Raw genomic sequence first — 16637 nt, 5'->3', positions numbered from 1 at the left:
GTTGGAAAGCATAGAGAATATCTTGAAACAACAACAAAACCAAATAGTCAAGAACATCTTTCAGCAACTGTTTTAAGAAAGTTTATCCTACATCCTAGCACAGTAAATCTAGTACTCAGACAGCTTAAGATCAGCTCTTCAAAGGAATTTTTTTTTTGGAAGTAGTCCAAATCATACTCTTCCTGGAAGAAGTATTCTGACTCATCAAGCACAAGAGTAAACATTTCTTTCCCTTCTCCTTACCCATTTTGCTTTTGGTTTAATATTTTTAATTTAATGGCATAAAACTGTCTTCAAGCTAAATAAAATTATACATTAAGTTCATAACTAACAAATACCGTGGATAAGACTAAGTTCATTCAAATGACTTTAATTACAATATGATTATTAAACCAAATTAAACTCAGAAAACACTGTTTCTAAAATTCCATGTTTAAATAAGACTTTAAAAGAGCAATTTATAAAAGAAGACAGTATAAAAAATACTTATTTTAATCTTTTTAATCCCCAGAAATCTTCATTTTTGGAAGCTGAAGCAGGCCATTTAGTAAGTAAAGGCTTAGTCAGCATCAAACCTATGAAAGTGATTAACACGTTTTCACTCTTAGGAGTGCAGGAAAAATAAAAATAGCCAACACACTTTAATTAAACTGACATAAAAGCAAACACTTGATCAGTGAACTTGTGGTGTGTTGCATATGCCAGCTTTGCTGTTTAAGAGGTATCTGGGAGGCTTTTATGTGAAAGTACAGCATGTTACATTCACATCTCTGTACAGCTGGCTTCTTCCTGAGAAAGTGATGCGCGCAAAGCAGGTAACCTCATGGAGGGAATCAGTCTCCCAGCAGAGGTCTAAACTAAGAGGATTACCGGGTCAAAATTCCAGCAGATGGAAAGAGGTGTTATCCGTACATTAAAGGGAGAGAGGAACTCTTAGATAATAGTCCAATTACAGGGAAAAAAAAAAATAATAACAGTTTCTCAGGCACTCAAATTCCTGAGTAGAAATTCTTCACTTTGTTTTCCGTATTTGCAAATGTCTATACTGCAGGCAGCTCCTCAATAGAATATATTAGCACATGCAGAGCTCTGTGCTGCTGCAGCTAGACTGCTCCCTGCACCTTCCAGGCAGGAGAAGTGGAGGTAGAGTACTTTGGTAAACTACTAGCCTAATTAAAGGTGACAGAAGCAAGATGTCCAGGTTAAAAGCTATAGCTGGAAGACACCAGGGACTGTCAAGACAGCAAAATGCTCACCTTGTGGCACTCAAACCTTCTATCATTTTACAGAAAAGCAAGATTCAGCTGGGGAAGACAGAGATGGGTAATAGTCATTCTTACACAACTATTACCTACTTTGTCTTATGTAACATAAATCCACACAATCAGCTTTCTACAGCATCAGTCAATGGTTTCATTTAAAGAGGTATTAAGCTAGTTCTCTTTTTATTTCTGTTATCTCTTCAAGTCACATCCAAACTCTGTAGGACTGTGTGAAAAGTCTGTTAAAAAAGCAACACAGATAACATCTGAATGCTATCTCACCAACTAGGGAAACTCTACCTACGGGATATTTAATCTTAGAACAAAAGTGAGGAAAAGTTCAGATACTTCTTAAACTTGCAGCCTTTCCCCACTTTACAATTGGCATTGCATAATCAATTAAGGTGTTCAGAAATAATGCAAAAAAAGCAATGATTCTGTTCACAATATTCTCTTCCAATAACTTCCTAGCTCAGCAAACCAATTCATAAAGCCAACCAGGAATAATAAGAACTAGCACCATAAGGATCATATGACATTATGAAATGCTATTATTGTATTTAAGATGTATATTTGCATTGTGGTTCCCAGCACCTTTTAAAGGAAACGTTCATGTCTCCTTGCAGAAATTTTTCAACTTTGTTTAAATAAGTGCTTTTGCTCTAACACTTACATCACTAGCATATGCTCATTATTATCTTTTAACTCTCAGGCAAGAGAGGGATTTTTGTTCCAGACTTCAGAAAATGAAAAATACATGTCTTAATGTGAACAGTTTACAACTCTAGGTTAAGGGTTGAGTCCTGTTTTAAATATAGTTGACTGCAGCAACTTCACAGGTTACACAAACAGGTTAAGAAATATTTTCAGTCATTAAAATATACCAGCATAATAATGTACAGTCCATAGTCACCTGAAAATAATGAATGTCTAGGAAAAAGCTAGTATTGTACTGTACTACTCATATGTTCTTCCAACTCCTCCATACAAAACGATAAGCTAAGTCTCCATATCCTCGTCGAGCAGGCTTATCGTTTAAGCATTCTTTATGAAGATTATAAAGATTTCTCCTAATAAACTTATTAACATCAGTGATTAATGCAGTTGGGTAACCACTTACTACAGTTCTCAAAACTGAAATGTACTGTACAAGATAAAAAAAAAAGGACACTGTGATGCCTGGTGCAACAGCTGATGCAATAAAGATAAAGCATTTTAAAAATAAAAGAAAGTCAGAAAACTTTATTCACACCAGAAACATAGACGTCAATGGAATATGTCTTTATCAAAATAACCCCATTATGGTTACTTACACTTTTGCTGTAAGAGAACTGTACAATATATATATAAATATATATATTAAAAAAATCAGCTTTTGTGCTATCTCAATATTAATCATCATCTTCTTCCTCTTCATCGCTGATCACATATTTCTTATGCTTCTTACTTGCCTTGTCATCATCCTCAGCTTTTCTCTTTCCAGAAGGTTCACCTTCCTGAAGGCAAAAGAGAAGAAAAATAAAGCCAACCCATAATTCAAGTTAAAACAAAAACTCAGAACAGTAAAACATCCAAAAAGTATTTCTTGAAAGAAAAGCAAAACTACTTGTTCTAATTCTTTCCATTTGTGGTAGTCCGATGCAGGACTATTTCTCAGTTCTTTAAGTACAGTCAACATTGCTACCGGTCACAGACCCCAGCAGGAGAGGGTCCATAATACAGCTGTAACTCCATTTACCTCAATGGTATATAACTACACCTGCTTCAAAGTCAACTATGGCATAAAGTAATTGATATCATAACCTGGATTTATGGCATGTGCACTGTTATTCTCAGCACTTACGAATTAAGTGGATAAATTTGAAATAAGCCTCTAGAAATATAATGCCTTGGTATTTTAGATGCACTCCTAAAGGACACGCTCTTCAAACAGTGCCAAAAGCCTACTACCAAAATCTGTATTACACTCTCCATGGAGTAAACTGGGTACAAATTAAAAATCATAAGAACAGAAATTTAAGTTTACATACGGAGGGGTTTAATATAATTTTAAAATCCCTCATTTATTTCAAATGCTAAAATACAGGCTTTCAGTGCGTGAAGTAAACTAACATACAATGTTTTTCTGCAGGTAAAAAGATTAAGAAGATAAGGTAGAATAGTTATTGATCTCATATCTCTTAAAGGAAGGACAATGTGTAACTTCATGATAAAACTCTCCTTTTGGTGTAAAGTCAACCCTTATACCAGAAACAGGTGAAGCAAATCACAGTGCAAAGCTCTAGAACTCATACTAAATTTATGAAAACAACTATTTGTGAATACAAGAATAGGGAGGGGGAAAAAAAAGATTTTGATTAGTCAAGTAGCCTACAACATAGACCTGAATTGTTTCATAACCCATTCATATTGGAATTCAACCTTTTTTTTGTTTTTGTTTTTTGTCGTACTGTGTCTCTAAGCAATACCACAAAGCCTTTCAGAGGCCAGATGTCCAATTTCTAGCACCCAAATACAGAGCTGACAGGTTGATGTTTAACCTATTTGCATTTTGACCAGTTCAGTTTAAATCAACTTTCCAAACAACAGTTTGATTCAGAATGCTATGAAAATGTTTGTTCACATCACATCTCACTAGTTGCTAATGCAAAACTCATCAATTTTGATGTGAAGAATGAATAGTAACTCAATTATTGTTTATAAAAGAATTGTCTTTTAAAATATATTCTCAAGTCTAAGTAACCTCATATCTTTTTCCATTTTAGTTATTTTTTTTTACAACAGCACATACTAATTGCAGTTTAAGAAGCAGCAAAAGACAACACAGGTTTTCAAAACTGTAATAAGCTATTTTTTATTCAAAACATTTTTTTTTGTATTAACAAACTAGTAGGGGGTGAGAATCTGACCTAGGAGGAAATTAGTAAGCATGGAAAATGGAAATTATCAAGGGTGGGAATTTCAGTGATACCTTCTTCCTCAGAACAAGCAGGTTCTTGTAATCTAGCTAGGCTATTGTTAATGATTCATCATCCTATTTAGCAGAATATCCCCATTAATTACAACAAAAACAGAAGTACTTGCCACTTAGTGATAAAGTATATTAAAATAGATTGACATTTTCAGCATTGAAGACAAGTTGTTACCAGCACAAAGATTTGTGCTGTGCTGTTGACTGACAGGACACAAAAGCACATCCGTGCACAAGGGAGTGCAATGCTACCTGTATATTAAAATATTACATATTATAAAAGCCATACTTCCATATGTGCTAGCTGAAAATAAGTAGTTATGCTCTTCTGCTTTTTAAATACCGCAGCACCCCTCCGTGGCCATGATGGGAATATCACCTTTAAATCAAATAATTTTAAAATGGAGGCTATCATTGCCCAAGCAGCAGAGAAATCTGTTTGGCTAAATGTTTTCTCTTGAGAGACTAGAATTGCAAAGTTTTGATGTTGCTGTATCATAAAAGTAACATCTGGCAGTGTCTTGTCAATAAAGAATTCAAATTTATACTAACAAACATTAACAGAGCTCACAAAATTACTTTTATTTACACACCTAACTCAAATTACATCTCTCCCCAGTATAATAGTGTCATATTTTCTGAAATACTAAATTTACTCAACAAATAATAAAAAATCATGAATTTCAAAAAAAAACTACTTTTAGCTTCTCCTCCATATTACAGTGCCTTTTAGTGCAAATGCTCAGCTGACGGTGTAAGAAGAATAGCATCACAGCTACAAGAACACACATTCAGAGTAGAACCATAGCAAACATCCCAACAGCTGGGAAATAAGACACACTTGATGAGAAATTTATATGAAGCACAATATAGAAATGCAAATGAGAGTAATCTTATTCCTTCCTTCCTGTACAGGGTTATGTGTCATACTGAAAACTATGTCACACAGAGGTCATTTAAAGCCAATTTCAGAGTTTCAGCAGCTGTGATTACAGAAGTCTGATTTGCATTCACTAAAAGGACACATACCAAACTACACTGCAAAATTATCCTCTTAAAAAGAAAAGCATGTTTTATTATAGAAGCCCCTAAAAGTTAAGAGTAAGATGCTAGCTACTTCAGTAGCTATCAGGGTAGCGCACTAGAAAGCACTGAAGGAAATCAATTGCAAAGAAATCTAGGCCAATAGCTAAAATAATTGAAATAGTTCAAATCATCTCTTAAGGGAAATGGTGATATAAAGCCAAAGTTGAATAAAGCCTTGAAAGATATTCCAAAAGCTTACACTGACCTACTCAAACTTCCTGTATTTTTAGGCTTCTGTATGTTATTCTACATATAAATATTTAATTTAAAATAAAATATAATTTAAAATAAAGCAGGACAGGAAGATTAGTGAAACTAGAACTCAAGTGTAATAACACTTCTTTTATATTCTACAAGATAGTCATAAGAACCCATGAAGACATGTAAGTTTGGGTATATTATGCTCCCACAGAGTGAGGGTGGCTATCAGCAGAGCTCAAGTGCGCCCAAACTACCTCTGCTAAGGCACATTTGGCTTGGAAGAAGTGGAAGCTCAGCTCCAACTCAGGGCTTTACCCTGTTGATCAAAAGCAGGATTACAGTAATACAGAACAGCCTGTGTCTAAAATGAAGTGAGCTATTGGGTACTGAAACCAAGCAGGCCAAAGACTGGGCCCAAACCAGCTCCCTCTTGCAGCAGGGCAGCAGTAAGCCAGGGAGCTAGGGTCAGTTGCCCATTTCAAAAGTTTGCTCTCCTCTCAGCTCCCGAGGGCGCACAGTAAATGTCTTGTGGCTTTTTGCCACAGAAGCATTTCAGGATGAGGAGCAAGGGTCAAGAAGGTATACAGAGGTATAGTTGAATAGCTGATGGAGAATAGAGTCCACATACTTCTTGGTTCCACTTCTGCCACTGGATGAGAAAAGTTTTTAATCTTAAAAATGGTATCAGTCAATTTTAAAAAGTATTACACCACAGTGCAATATCAGGAAAAGTGACATTACCATAGACGAACAAATCTCAAGATGTGGTATACACACAGATTCATTTGTGTACACCTAGCAGTGATCAATTACAAACAAAAAAAATCCTTAAAATTTTAGGAGAAACAGTACTACCACTGTAGCTAACATTTGCCTTGATCATGGCCTAATGTCTAGGATGATATTTGGGTGAGGGATAATGTTTGTTTAGCAATGCATTAACTGCACCCCAGTTTTTGCAGAAGTGCTATACGAAGAGGCTTCCTTGGTTTCCATAATAAACAGAAGAGGAATACATACCTTAGCAGACAATACTGCATGAAGATTCTGATATTATGTTTTCTTACTCCTTGCATAATTTTGGTGAAGTCATTTTACATAACTCTACATTAATTTTTCCATTTATAAAACAGCAATAATATTAGCGACCTCCTTCAGAAATTACTCAGGTCTATGAATTAATGCAGTGTATGAGAAATTAGCATGATTAATTACTGTGGAAAGTATGCCAAGTCAAATAATACATTCATCACAGCATAAATGAGACTAGAAAAATCTCAGCTTTTTAAGAACTGGATTTAGGCAAGAAATGCTCATGACCAAAAACAAGTAGCCTTTTAAGAACAAAAATCCTTTTTTTACCTCATCACTAGTAAGTTTCTTTGCCTTGAGCAGTCTTTGTGTTTTATCTTCATCTGAGCCCTCATCACTGTCAGAAGAATAGATTCTAGCACGTTCCTCTACAAAGAAAAATGAAAAGATAAATATTCATCTTTATCCAAAACTGGTGGGGAAAGGATGGTATTAAAAATAATTCTCTTACTTTTCATCCCACAAAAAGCAGGCAGAATCTAACCCCAGAGTAAAAAAAAATTATACCAGTTTAATTCATGTTTTCTCATGTCTCAAATGGACAGGTAAAACTATAGTCTTACCAGGATTCTCCTGTGAAATTATTCCATCTGATTTATACAGGCCCCATTTACCTGCTGGTAAGATTTATTACCTCTGATGCCACCTTTATATCTGTTTTTGATAGCTGCTAAACTGATTGCATCATCTCCCTCATCCTCTTCATCATAGCGATCAGGTTCTAAATAATTTGCACTCAGACCACGCTGATGCTGCTTCTCCCGCATTCTTCGCTGCTGAGACTCTCTACGAATGGAAGCTCTTAACCTCTCCTCTTCTTTCTGTCCCCCCCCAAAACAAACAAACAAACACACAGTGTATAAAATCTGAGGAACAAAAAAAACCCAAAAACCCCCAAACCTCTGAGCACCTAGTATTCTACTGAAGCTTTTGAAATCACTTCACAGCAGTGTAAAAACTATCAAGCCAGAAAACAAGCCATTTTAAAGCAAAAAAGATGGCATGCTCAAACTACACTCATGCCTAAACAACTCTTGTCTATATCTCCAAAATGCAGTGTTTTTCAGGAAGCCATTGCATGTTCAGCTATATTATATTTGTGATTTTTTAGATCAAATCAGCAAATAAAAAAATTCCCATGTGACAATACCTTAATCATTTCTGTGCGCTGAGACTCTGGGTCGCGACCTGCCATTGGCAAAATACGGATTTTCTGGGTCTTTGAACATCTATCTGCAAGGGACAGAGTCATCTTCCTGTGGGTGGCGCTGTCCGTAGAGTGTGGCCTGTTACAAAATTGGTAGGCGTTAAATACTTCTTAAAAGAATGTATCCAATTTCTAAGGACAACTGTTGGGCAGGCACACTTACAAATTCAAATATTCATCTGCACAAAAGTGAAAGCGCTATTATGTATTTAAAAGTCACATGCACTGTAACAGATACTGGAAAGATCAGTTCCTCTCCCAGCAATCACTCCACAGTCCATTACTGGCCTAAATAATCATCCTCACATTTCAGTTCAATATCCCAAGCCATAATCATCATTTTGATGGCAATCATAAACCAGAAAAAAGGTTTCTTTCAGAGAGCATTAATATTCTTTCTGATTCATATGAGGGCCTTCCACTTAAAAATGTAAATTAAAATATATACAATTTTAAAAAAAATGTAATAGATACTGCAGTGCATAGCATACTGGCCTTTCAGACTGGGAGACCTAGCTTAGGAAAATCTTATCCAAATACTGACTGTGGAAAACAGCACACTCTTATTAAAACTGCTTAGCTCTGAAGGTTTACAAAATGTATCTCTTAATTTTTATATGTTAGTTACAACAGTTCATTGCAAAAATAATATCACCATTTGATACGGAATCATACATTTACCTGAAGGTTAACTTTGTTTTGAAAACAGCCTGTCCTTGTAGACCCGTCCCTTGTCTGATAAACAGATGGTTGTGATCTCCCTGCAGTGGCGCCTTGTATACGTCAAAGACCTCATTGCCCAAGTGCAGTGACATGCTTAAAAGAGATTCACATTATCGGTTACTTTATAAAGTGACTACATTCTACTGTTTGCCTCACTTGTAAACGGAGGAAGCCTTCCTGTTTCCTTTTTATATATAGCCAGTAATTATATTCCAATTCAAACGAAGCAGAGCCTAACACTTTCAAAGCACTGAGACTTTTTAATTAACTACTGCTGTGCAGAACTGACTTCAAACTTTGTTGGGCTTCTAATTTTGCATGCCAGGGCATTTCACTGAAAGACAACTACTGCACTCCTTCAACAGCAGAAAGTCCAAACTAACCTTCCATCCGACCATTTGACTATCCGTGCATTACTTTCTCTAATCTCATTTCCTTCCTCATCTCGCCGCATTCGCCACCGTATGGTGTTTTCTACCTGTGAGAACAAAAAATTGTTTTAACTCATAGTAAGGAATACTGTTGTAAAATTGTAAAATATACTCTACAGAAGTCAAGAATTATGGTTACAAGGGCTAGATAATATGCTGCATGATGCAAAGAAAGGAAGATGAAAGGGATGACTTTTACACAATGCAGCTATTAAGCTTTTTTTTTTTAAGTAAGAAAATGTTAGGCATTACTAACACTGACCAACTTTCTTCAGTGCTGAACTGGCCCACACCTTCATAATCTGAGTCATAACTCAAAACACCATTCTACAATATCTGAAATATACTTCAGAAAACATAGCTAGATGATTATGAAAGAAAATAGGAAAATTAACATTATACCTTGAGTTTTAACCTAGTTCTACCCTCTTCATCAAGCATCTCCTCATCTTCAAATTCATCCTCGTAATACTGGGGATCAAAAGGTCTGCAATAAATTATACAACACAGTCTTTATTCTTCTAAAAATTTATTCAGATTATTCTAGTGTTGTGCAAAATAACAGGTGCTTGAAATGTTTAAATTATAAGCGGCACACAACATTAAGCACTGCAGCTGTGAGACAGCCAGTTCTGCAGTAATGGAATTTACTGCATTGATTGTACACCACAGGAAACCTACCCAAGTGTCTTCACTACCATCAATTATAGCAACTTCTAACATTCAGACTCTATAAATGGCTCTAGTAAAGAAAGCAAGTCTGCCTCAGAAAATACTGTTTCTTTAGTATCAGGATGATGAGGTCAGAGTTTGGAACTAGTCTGGAACTAAGTCTGGAACTAAATACATATATTATACAGAGAAGGTCAAAAGAAAAATGATTATCTTGTAAATTTGGTGAATTAGGGATTTTCTACCAGTACAATGTTTAAGTCTCTATTTTTTATTTTAATCACAAAACCAAACAAAGGGAAATAAGAGATAATTTTTCCTCTCTTCCTTCAAAAACCTGATGACTGAAGAAAAAAAAAAAAGAAGTGCCCATTTACTAGCCTCCTTCCCAATAGTTTCCAGGTTGCTGAAAGGGAAAATAAATGACAGTAATAATAAATAATAAGTAATACAATCCCTGCTACTGTAGAATTCCATTTTCAGTCCTATCTGACCAACCCCCTAAGATCCTCAGGACTTCTCTCACTGATTACAGCCACTAACCAGATTTTTAACAATTCTCTCCTGAAACAGCCTATAGCAGGACAGTCTGAAGAATTATTTGACTAACATATGACAGAAACAATGCTGCACTGCCAGGTAGGAAGACACCTATTAAAATCTCCAATAAAGTTTTTTGATGAAACACTCAAGAGGCGGATTTAACAGCAGTTCAATAGAAGTGTTTGAGGTGGGCTTTAGGGCCACACCTAATATCACAAAGGACTCTTAATTTATTTTGTTTCTCTGTATGAATCCAGAGAATTTCTTTAGCTTGAATTAGATAAATCATAAAGTAACTTTTATATATATATATATAGAGAGAGAGAGAGAGAGAGAGAAAGAGAGAGTGTGTGTGTGTGTGTGTGTGATATATAGTGTGTGTGTATATATTTTTATATTTTTTATATATGTAACTTCTATACTAAAATAGTATATGTAGCACACACAGGTAAAAATAGGTTGATTTTAAAATTCAAAATAAAATTTTAATTACTCAGCAGTACAGAATGAATCAGTACATTTTGCTTTCATATCTCTGAGAGCTTGAAGCTATGTTTAGAATTCAACTGACAGTATATACTTTCATTTAAAGCATATTTGGGGGGGGTAAGATGAAAAGTTGCTCAATCAAGCTGAACTACAAACTTGTAAGAAAAATCACTCATTTCTTGATTAGATAATAATCAAATGGAGATTACTATTGATTGACCACACAAAAAGTGTGCATCTTAACCATTTTAAATATGGCCAACATATTTAATTTACTACTAAAACAAAAGCAATATAGTGAAACACTAAAAAAAGCCTATTAAATATGTATTTAACACATAATTACCTGGGCTCCACGCTAAGGAAGTTGGGCAGCTTCACAAAATACAAATCATTACCCAAGTCTGTGTTTACTTTTGGTATTTCTACCTCTATTCTGGTCTCTGGAATAGGCTCCTCTTCCTGCTGTTCTTGACTCAGCCCATTCTCATCCTAATGATGAAAAAGCAAAATAAGCATAAGTGAAAAATGCCAATCTCACTGTTGTTAAAATAAGCGCTTGCATTTTGTCTGAAGACGTCATCCATATGCACAGATGGAGAGGAGGTAGCTTCTGATAAAAAAACTTGCATATTCTCAGTGAAAGTAATCAAACTCAGCATTTTCATACCCCACTTACAATGATTTCAAACAGGAGAGGAAACACAGAAAACAAAGAACTGACATAAAAATAACAGTTGGGGATAACTTTCGTAGATGAAAAAATGTTTTTGTCTTTTATCATCAGGACTCACAATGAAAATATTTGTCAAACTGCTGTACTAAGGTACCAAAGGCAGTTATGACTTCACACTTTACTTGGTGACAATCAATACATTTCTTTTATATATGAAAAGTGGGGCAGGGGTGGGGGGAAGATGGATAAATGAATCTATCTAACAGTGCTACACGTAAAATTTTAATAATAATTTTAGCTAGGGCGAAATTATCTGTTGCTTCTTACTTAAGCACTTGTTGTTGGCCTTTTTTTCACTAAGCTGTATCAAGCTCAATCAGTCTTCCAAATTTCAAAGTGGAACGGCAGGTCAATTACTTCAAAAGTCAAGTCTACTCACAATGGGCTGTCCTGGAGTTGGTGGCTTGTCTTCTCCATCACTCCCTGAAGAAATGTCATCTGCACCTCCAAACAGATCCATAACATCTGTATGTTCTTGAGCAGAAAAATTATTATTTTTAAATATGCATGTACACACACACAGACATACATATACACAAACACACACACAGAAGAAAGATTAACACATCTTTTGCCTTTATTACCACTTAAAATCACCTACAAAGATTAAAAATTGAAAATGTTTATGAAGCAAAGATTATTCTCTCATCTCACAAAAAAATTTTCCCTTGTATTTTTAAGCTGAAGATTCAAGCTATGTTTGTCCTGGAAATGGTCTATTAAGTGGGAGTATCTGCTTGAAAAACAGCAACAGAAAAATCAAGATTAAAAATTCATTTTTTATTCAATAAACAATATAAATGTTTGTAAACAGCAACTTTGTTATACATTTGGAAATTTTACTTCTGAGAAGAATCAAAACCTATTTCTCAGACAGTTAAATATCACAGAAAACACTGTATATTCTCTCAGGCTCCTCTGACTATATGCACCATTTCTTTACCTCCTTCAGAAACAAAGGAGTGAACCAACATTTACGTAAGAAAGGTTCTACCTTTCATGGAGGAAACCGAAAGGCAGATAGAGCTAACCAGAACTAACCACCAAAAATACAGTGCATACTTTCCCACATGGAATTTTTGCTGTACCTTTTTGTTATTTCTGTGACATTATAGTTACACTATATAGCAAACAATATTAATTGTATCAGCTCTGTGGCAGATGAATGAGGCAAGTTTAAGACAAGGATTAAAAAACAAATGAACCAAAAACCCACAAAAGCCTCACATGCACACAACCCCACCAGTTACCTTTTTGTCCTTCTGTATCACTGTCCACTTCTGAATCTGATGCAATTGGTTTCTTTCGTTTCATTCGCAAAACTTCATCTTCACTATCACTGCCCCTTGCAGACTCTACTAGAGAGTATAATTATTCTCAGCAAATTAAGAATTTTGTTCCACATATTTTAGAATTCCTTTGTACTAATAAAGTTGATTCAGATGATAAGGAATTTTAAAAAGCTGCATAAAAAACCTTTACAAAGATGACCATAGTTGAAAGCTAAGTGATCAATGCCTTTACATTTAAGTCTGAGTCTTTTCAATCAATATAAATGAAACAACAGAGATCAAACTGGCAAAAAAGAGGCAAATTATTACCACAGTATTCAGTCCTACCAGATTTATGTTCTTGTTCCTCCTCATCAGAGTGTTGAGCCCTTTCGTCATCATCAGAGTTCTGCATCTTCTCCTCGTCAGAATGCTGGGCCCTTTCATCGTCATCGGAGTTCTGCATCTTCTCCTCATCTGAGATCTGAGGCCTCTCTTCATCATCGGAGTTCTGTATTTTCTCCTCGTCAGAGTTCTGGAGTCTTTCCTCATCATCAGACATCTGTGGCCTTTCATCTTCATCAGAGTTCTGCACTTTCTCCTCATCGTCAGAGTTCTGCTGCCTCTCCTCATCATCAGAGTTCTGCTGCCTCTCCTCATCGTCTGACTGATCACTTTTGTCCTCTTTGCCCCACTTTTCATCTTCTGAATGTGCTTTGTCAGAACCGTCTCCCTCTGAATGATGGCTGCCTTCATCTGATCCATGCCCTCTGTCATCATCATCATCGTCATGAGCAGCTTCTGAAACACTGTGCTGATCCACATCAGACTGATCATTATCTTCGTGCTCAGAATGTCCTGAAGCCTCAGAGCGATTGTACGATCTTTCAGAGTGGTTGTCACTCCCTGTATGATGTGATGCTCCTTCATCCTCACTATCATCGCCAAATAACTCTTTGTTACTAGGTTTTATTGCTTCCCTGTCGTCATCCTGGTCACTCTCGCTTCCAGAAGCATTACTGCCAGAGCCAGCATTCTCCTGATCGGAATCAGATTCAGATCCAGAATCAGAATCTGCAAAACAAACGTCACCCTTTCAAAAGTTAAAATGTCCCTACAAGGAGAAAAATAAAGAGACGTGTATTGCTTTAAAAGAAATAAAAGGCAGAGAACTATAAGAAACAACTGTAAAAGTTACCCAGAACAACAAAACGTTACTGATACAAACAAAGGCACAGGCAACGAAAGAGACAATGAAAAAGGATGGATAGCACATAATGTTTCAAACCACAATGTATTACTTAAGATGTAAGCCCGTAGAAAGAATATGCAGGTATACAAAAGACAATAAAATTTGAAATAGCAAGGGCATAAAATAAATATATATAGTGTTTATGAAAGTGTACAAATTTAAAACTATCATCATTTCTGAATCAAAGTTAGCTGCCCCACCCCTTCTTTGTACCCTGACACACTTGCTACAGTGGAGCTACTCCTAAGTGCTGGGGTTGTGGCATACAATTGTAATCAGAAAAAAAAAGAACATTTGCTTTGAAAAATCGTTTATGCACATTGGGAATAGCATTCTGAAAATACGCAAATGACTTAAACTCTGAAACAGTATCTATGGGGATGCACTCCATCATTTCCCCTTGGATGCTGATGACAGCTAAAACTTTTCCAGATAAAAAGGCGCAAACAGGAAACATGCCTCATTCCCATCATCCCAAACCCAAGCAGCTCTAAGCAAACATATGATCAAACTTCCATTTATCAAATTCATTGTCAAAATTAAACTTTTCATTTGTTTCCGATTAAGAGTTTTCCAAGGATGTGGTGACAGGACAGAGTCAATAGAAAATGTTTGTTCATTGATTTGGATCTTTATTTTAGAGTATGTAAATAACAATTCATGCACTAACTGTTAAAAGGAATTAAAATACCTTTACTACAGTAAAGCACTTTAAAGGGGGAAACAACTATGAAGGCGCACACTGCTGTGCTTGTTGGCTAGAAAACGAAGTGTGCCAAGAGCTGCAGGGCAGCACCCCTTGCCGCAGAAACCCAGGGAGAAGGGGGGGGGGAGCGCTCAGCCGGATTCACGAGGCGACACCCTCCTCCGCGCCCCGCAGCCCCCCCGGCCGCCGGGCCCCGCCGCCTTCCAGCGGGCCAGCGCGGCAAGGCAGGGAGGGCCCAGCCGCGGGGGCGCCCCGCCGCGCCGCGCCGCGCCGGGCAGGGCAGGGCAGGGCAGGGCAGGGCAGGGGAGCGCGGCCGCCCGCCCCTCCCCCCGCACCTCCCCCCGCACCTTTCTGCTCTGCCTCCGAGTCGGCGTCGCTGCCGAACAGATCCTCCATGTCGGCCATGGCACAACGGCCGCGCGCCCTCGGCCACCCCGCCGGCGCCTGCCAGTGACGTCAGACGGAGCGCCGCGCGGCGGCCGCGCCCGGGAGCGGGAGGAGGGGAGGAGGGGAGGAGGGGAGGAGGGGAGGAGGGGAGGAGGGGAGGAGGGGAGGAGGGGAGGAGGGGAGGAGGAGGAGGAGGAGGAGGAGGAGGAGGAGGAGGAGGCTCCTCTTAAAGGGGCCGAGCCCCTAAGTGCCGCCTCTGCGGCGCCCCGCGGCCGTTGCTCGGGCAGCCGCCAGGCGCCGCCGGCGGGCGGGGATTCCCGCTGCCCTCGGGGCGGCGGCGGCGGGGCTGCGGCCGCCCCCGGCCGTGCTGCGGGCGTGTGAACAAGACGGAGAGCGACCGGTGGAGAAAGGCGGGGCCCGCGGCCGCCCCGGGCTACGGAGCAGAGCGGCGCGGCGCGTCCCCTCCCCTCCCCGCGTGCGAGCAGGCCCCGCCGCGGCAGCCGCTGCCTGCCCTTGGCTTCGGGGCAGAGAGCTCGCTTGAACGGTTGAATCTACCTTCTAAAGGTAAATTCGCTTTGCTGGTAGAGCCGTCGTATTTACACCGGTCATATTTACACACAGAATCGCAGAGGTTGGAAGGGACCTCTGGAGATCATCTAGTCCAACCCCCCCTGCTCAAGCAGGGTCACCTAGAGCACGTTGCACAGGATTGCGTCCAGGCGTGTTTTGAACATCTCCAGAGAAGGAGACTCCACCACCTCTCTGGGCAACCTCTTCCAGTGCTCTGTCACCCTCAGTCACCGTCAGTCAAATGAGGGAAGAGCTGTCACTCACACTTTAAGCATGCTGTGGATTTAAAACTGACATTTCCCCCACTCCATATACTGATAATAAAGAAGTTATAAGAGGAATATGACCTTAGGAGCTGAGAAAAATAATTCCCATGGGACCACATTCCCTAGTCTCCCACAGCTCAGTACTGTTTATGACTGATTTTGCACATCGTCATAGCACACACGGCCAAGAAGGACTTCCAGTGATTATCCCCCAGCACTACAATTTTGCAGAATTCTGCTATTTCTTCTCCTCTCTTGCTCCCAGCAATACAGCATTTTGTTAGAGTGGTTGGAAGGCACCCTGTCCTCCGTTGCTCTGCACTTCCTTTACATGCCAGCCTTCGGAAAGGCTTTTCATCTTCAAATAATCCCCCTGCTCTGAGAAAAGTGAGAACTACAGCACAAAAGATGAAATGCATGTTTTAGTAGTTTTTATACAACACTTTCATAATCTAAAGCCTATAGAAGCAAAAGCAGCCTGGAATAAGCAAGTCAATTCGCATGGCAATCTTTGTGAAATTTGGCAGCAAAACAAAAATAAGATTCATGGGTTCAACTTTCTGTAGGTATCCAACCCATCAGCTGACTAGCTGATATTACTTTGCAAGTATTCTCTCCCCAAAATGTTAATGATCCTCCAGACCATGTTATTATAGACTTGGCTCCTGTTTGATTGACACTGACATTAGAGGGGACATGAGCACAACATAACGATTTTTGAGGCATTTACAAGAATTTGGTTTAGTACGCACTTTTAAATGAGACACTTGGA

At 38.4% G+C, this 16637-nt stretch overlaps 1 protein-coding gene across 4 annotated transcripts; it reads right to left on the bottom strand.

Annotated features, from left to right (window-relative positions):
- Positions 1-486: 486 nt before the first annotated feature.
- LEO1 (LEO1 homolog, Paf1/RNA polymerase II complex component) lies at positions 487-15079 on the bottom strand. 4 transcript variants are annotated; one of them, XM_067305222.1, is made up of 12 exons: positions 14990-15079; positions 13033-13758; positions 12664-12771; positions 11793-11887; positions 11024-11169; positions 9376-9460; positions 8926-9020; positions 8501-8635; positions 7763-7898; positions 7247-7433; positions 6883-6980; positions 487-2758 (listed from the first exon to the last, which is right to left on the bottom strand). In XM_067305222.1, the coding sequence occupies exons 1-12, from the start codon at positions 15045-15047 to the stop codon at positions 2654-2656; spliced, it is 1974 nt and encodes a 657-aa protein (XP_067161323.1). In that variant the 5' UTR covers positions 15048-15079; the 3' UTR covers positions 487-2653. The 4 variants fall into 4 exon arrangements, with proteins under 4 accessions (XP_067161323.1, XP_067161325.1, XP_067161327.1 ...); XM_067305224.1 differs by having other exon boundaries at positions 12664-12768; XM_067305226.1 differs by lacking the exon at positions 7247-7433.
- Positions 15080-16637: the final 1558 nt, after the last annotated feature.

This window comes from Apteryx mantelli, chromosome 15 (assembly GCF_036417845.1).
Source record: "Apteryx mantelli isolate bAptMan1 chromosome 15, bAptMan1.hap1, whole genome shotgun sequence".
In the NCBI taxonomy this organism is placed as follows: domain Eukaryota; kingdom Metazoa; phylum Chordata; class Aves; order Apterygiformes; family Apterygidae; genus Apteryx; species Apteryx mantelli.
This window is presented reverse-complemented; position numbering and strand designations above follow the sequence as displayed.

Excerpts from the sequence above, each read along its gene's own strand:
- LEO1 (XM_067305222.1), bottom strand. The coding sequence starts at position 15,047 with ATGGCCGACATGGAGGATCTGTTCGGCAGCGACGCCGACTCGGAGGCA. Across the intron at positions 13,759-14,989 it reads CTCGGAGGCAGAGCAGAAAG|ATTCTGATTCTGGATCTGAA; the intron begins GTGCGGGGGGAG and ends TTTGTTTTGCAG. Across the intron at positions 11,888-12,663 it reads TGATACAGAAGGACAAAAAG|AACATACAGATGTTATGGAT; the intron begins GTAACTGGTGGG and ends TTTCTGCTCAAG.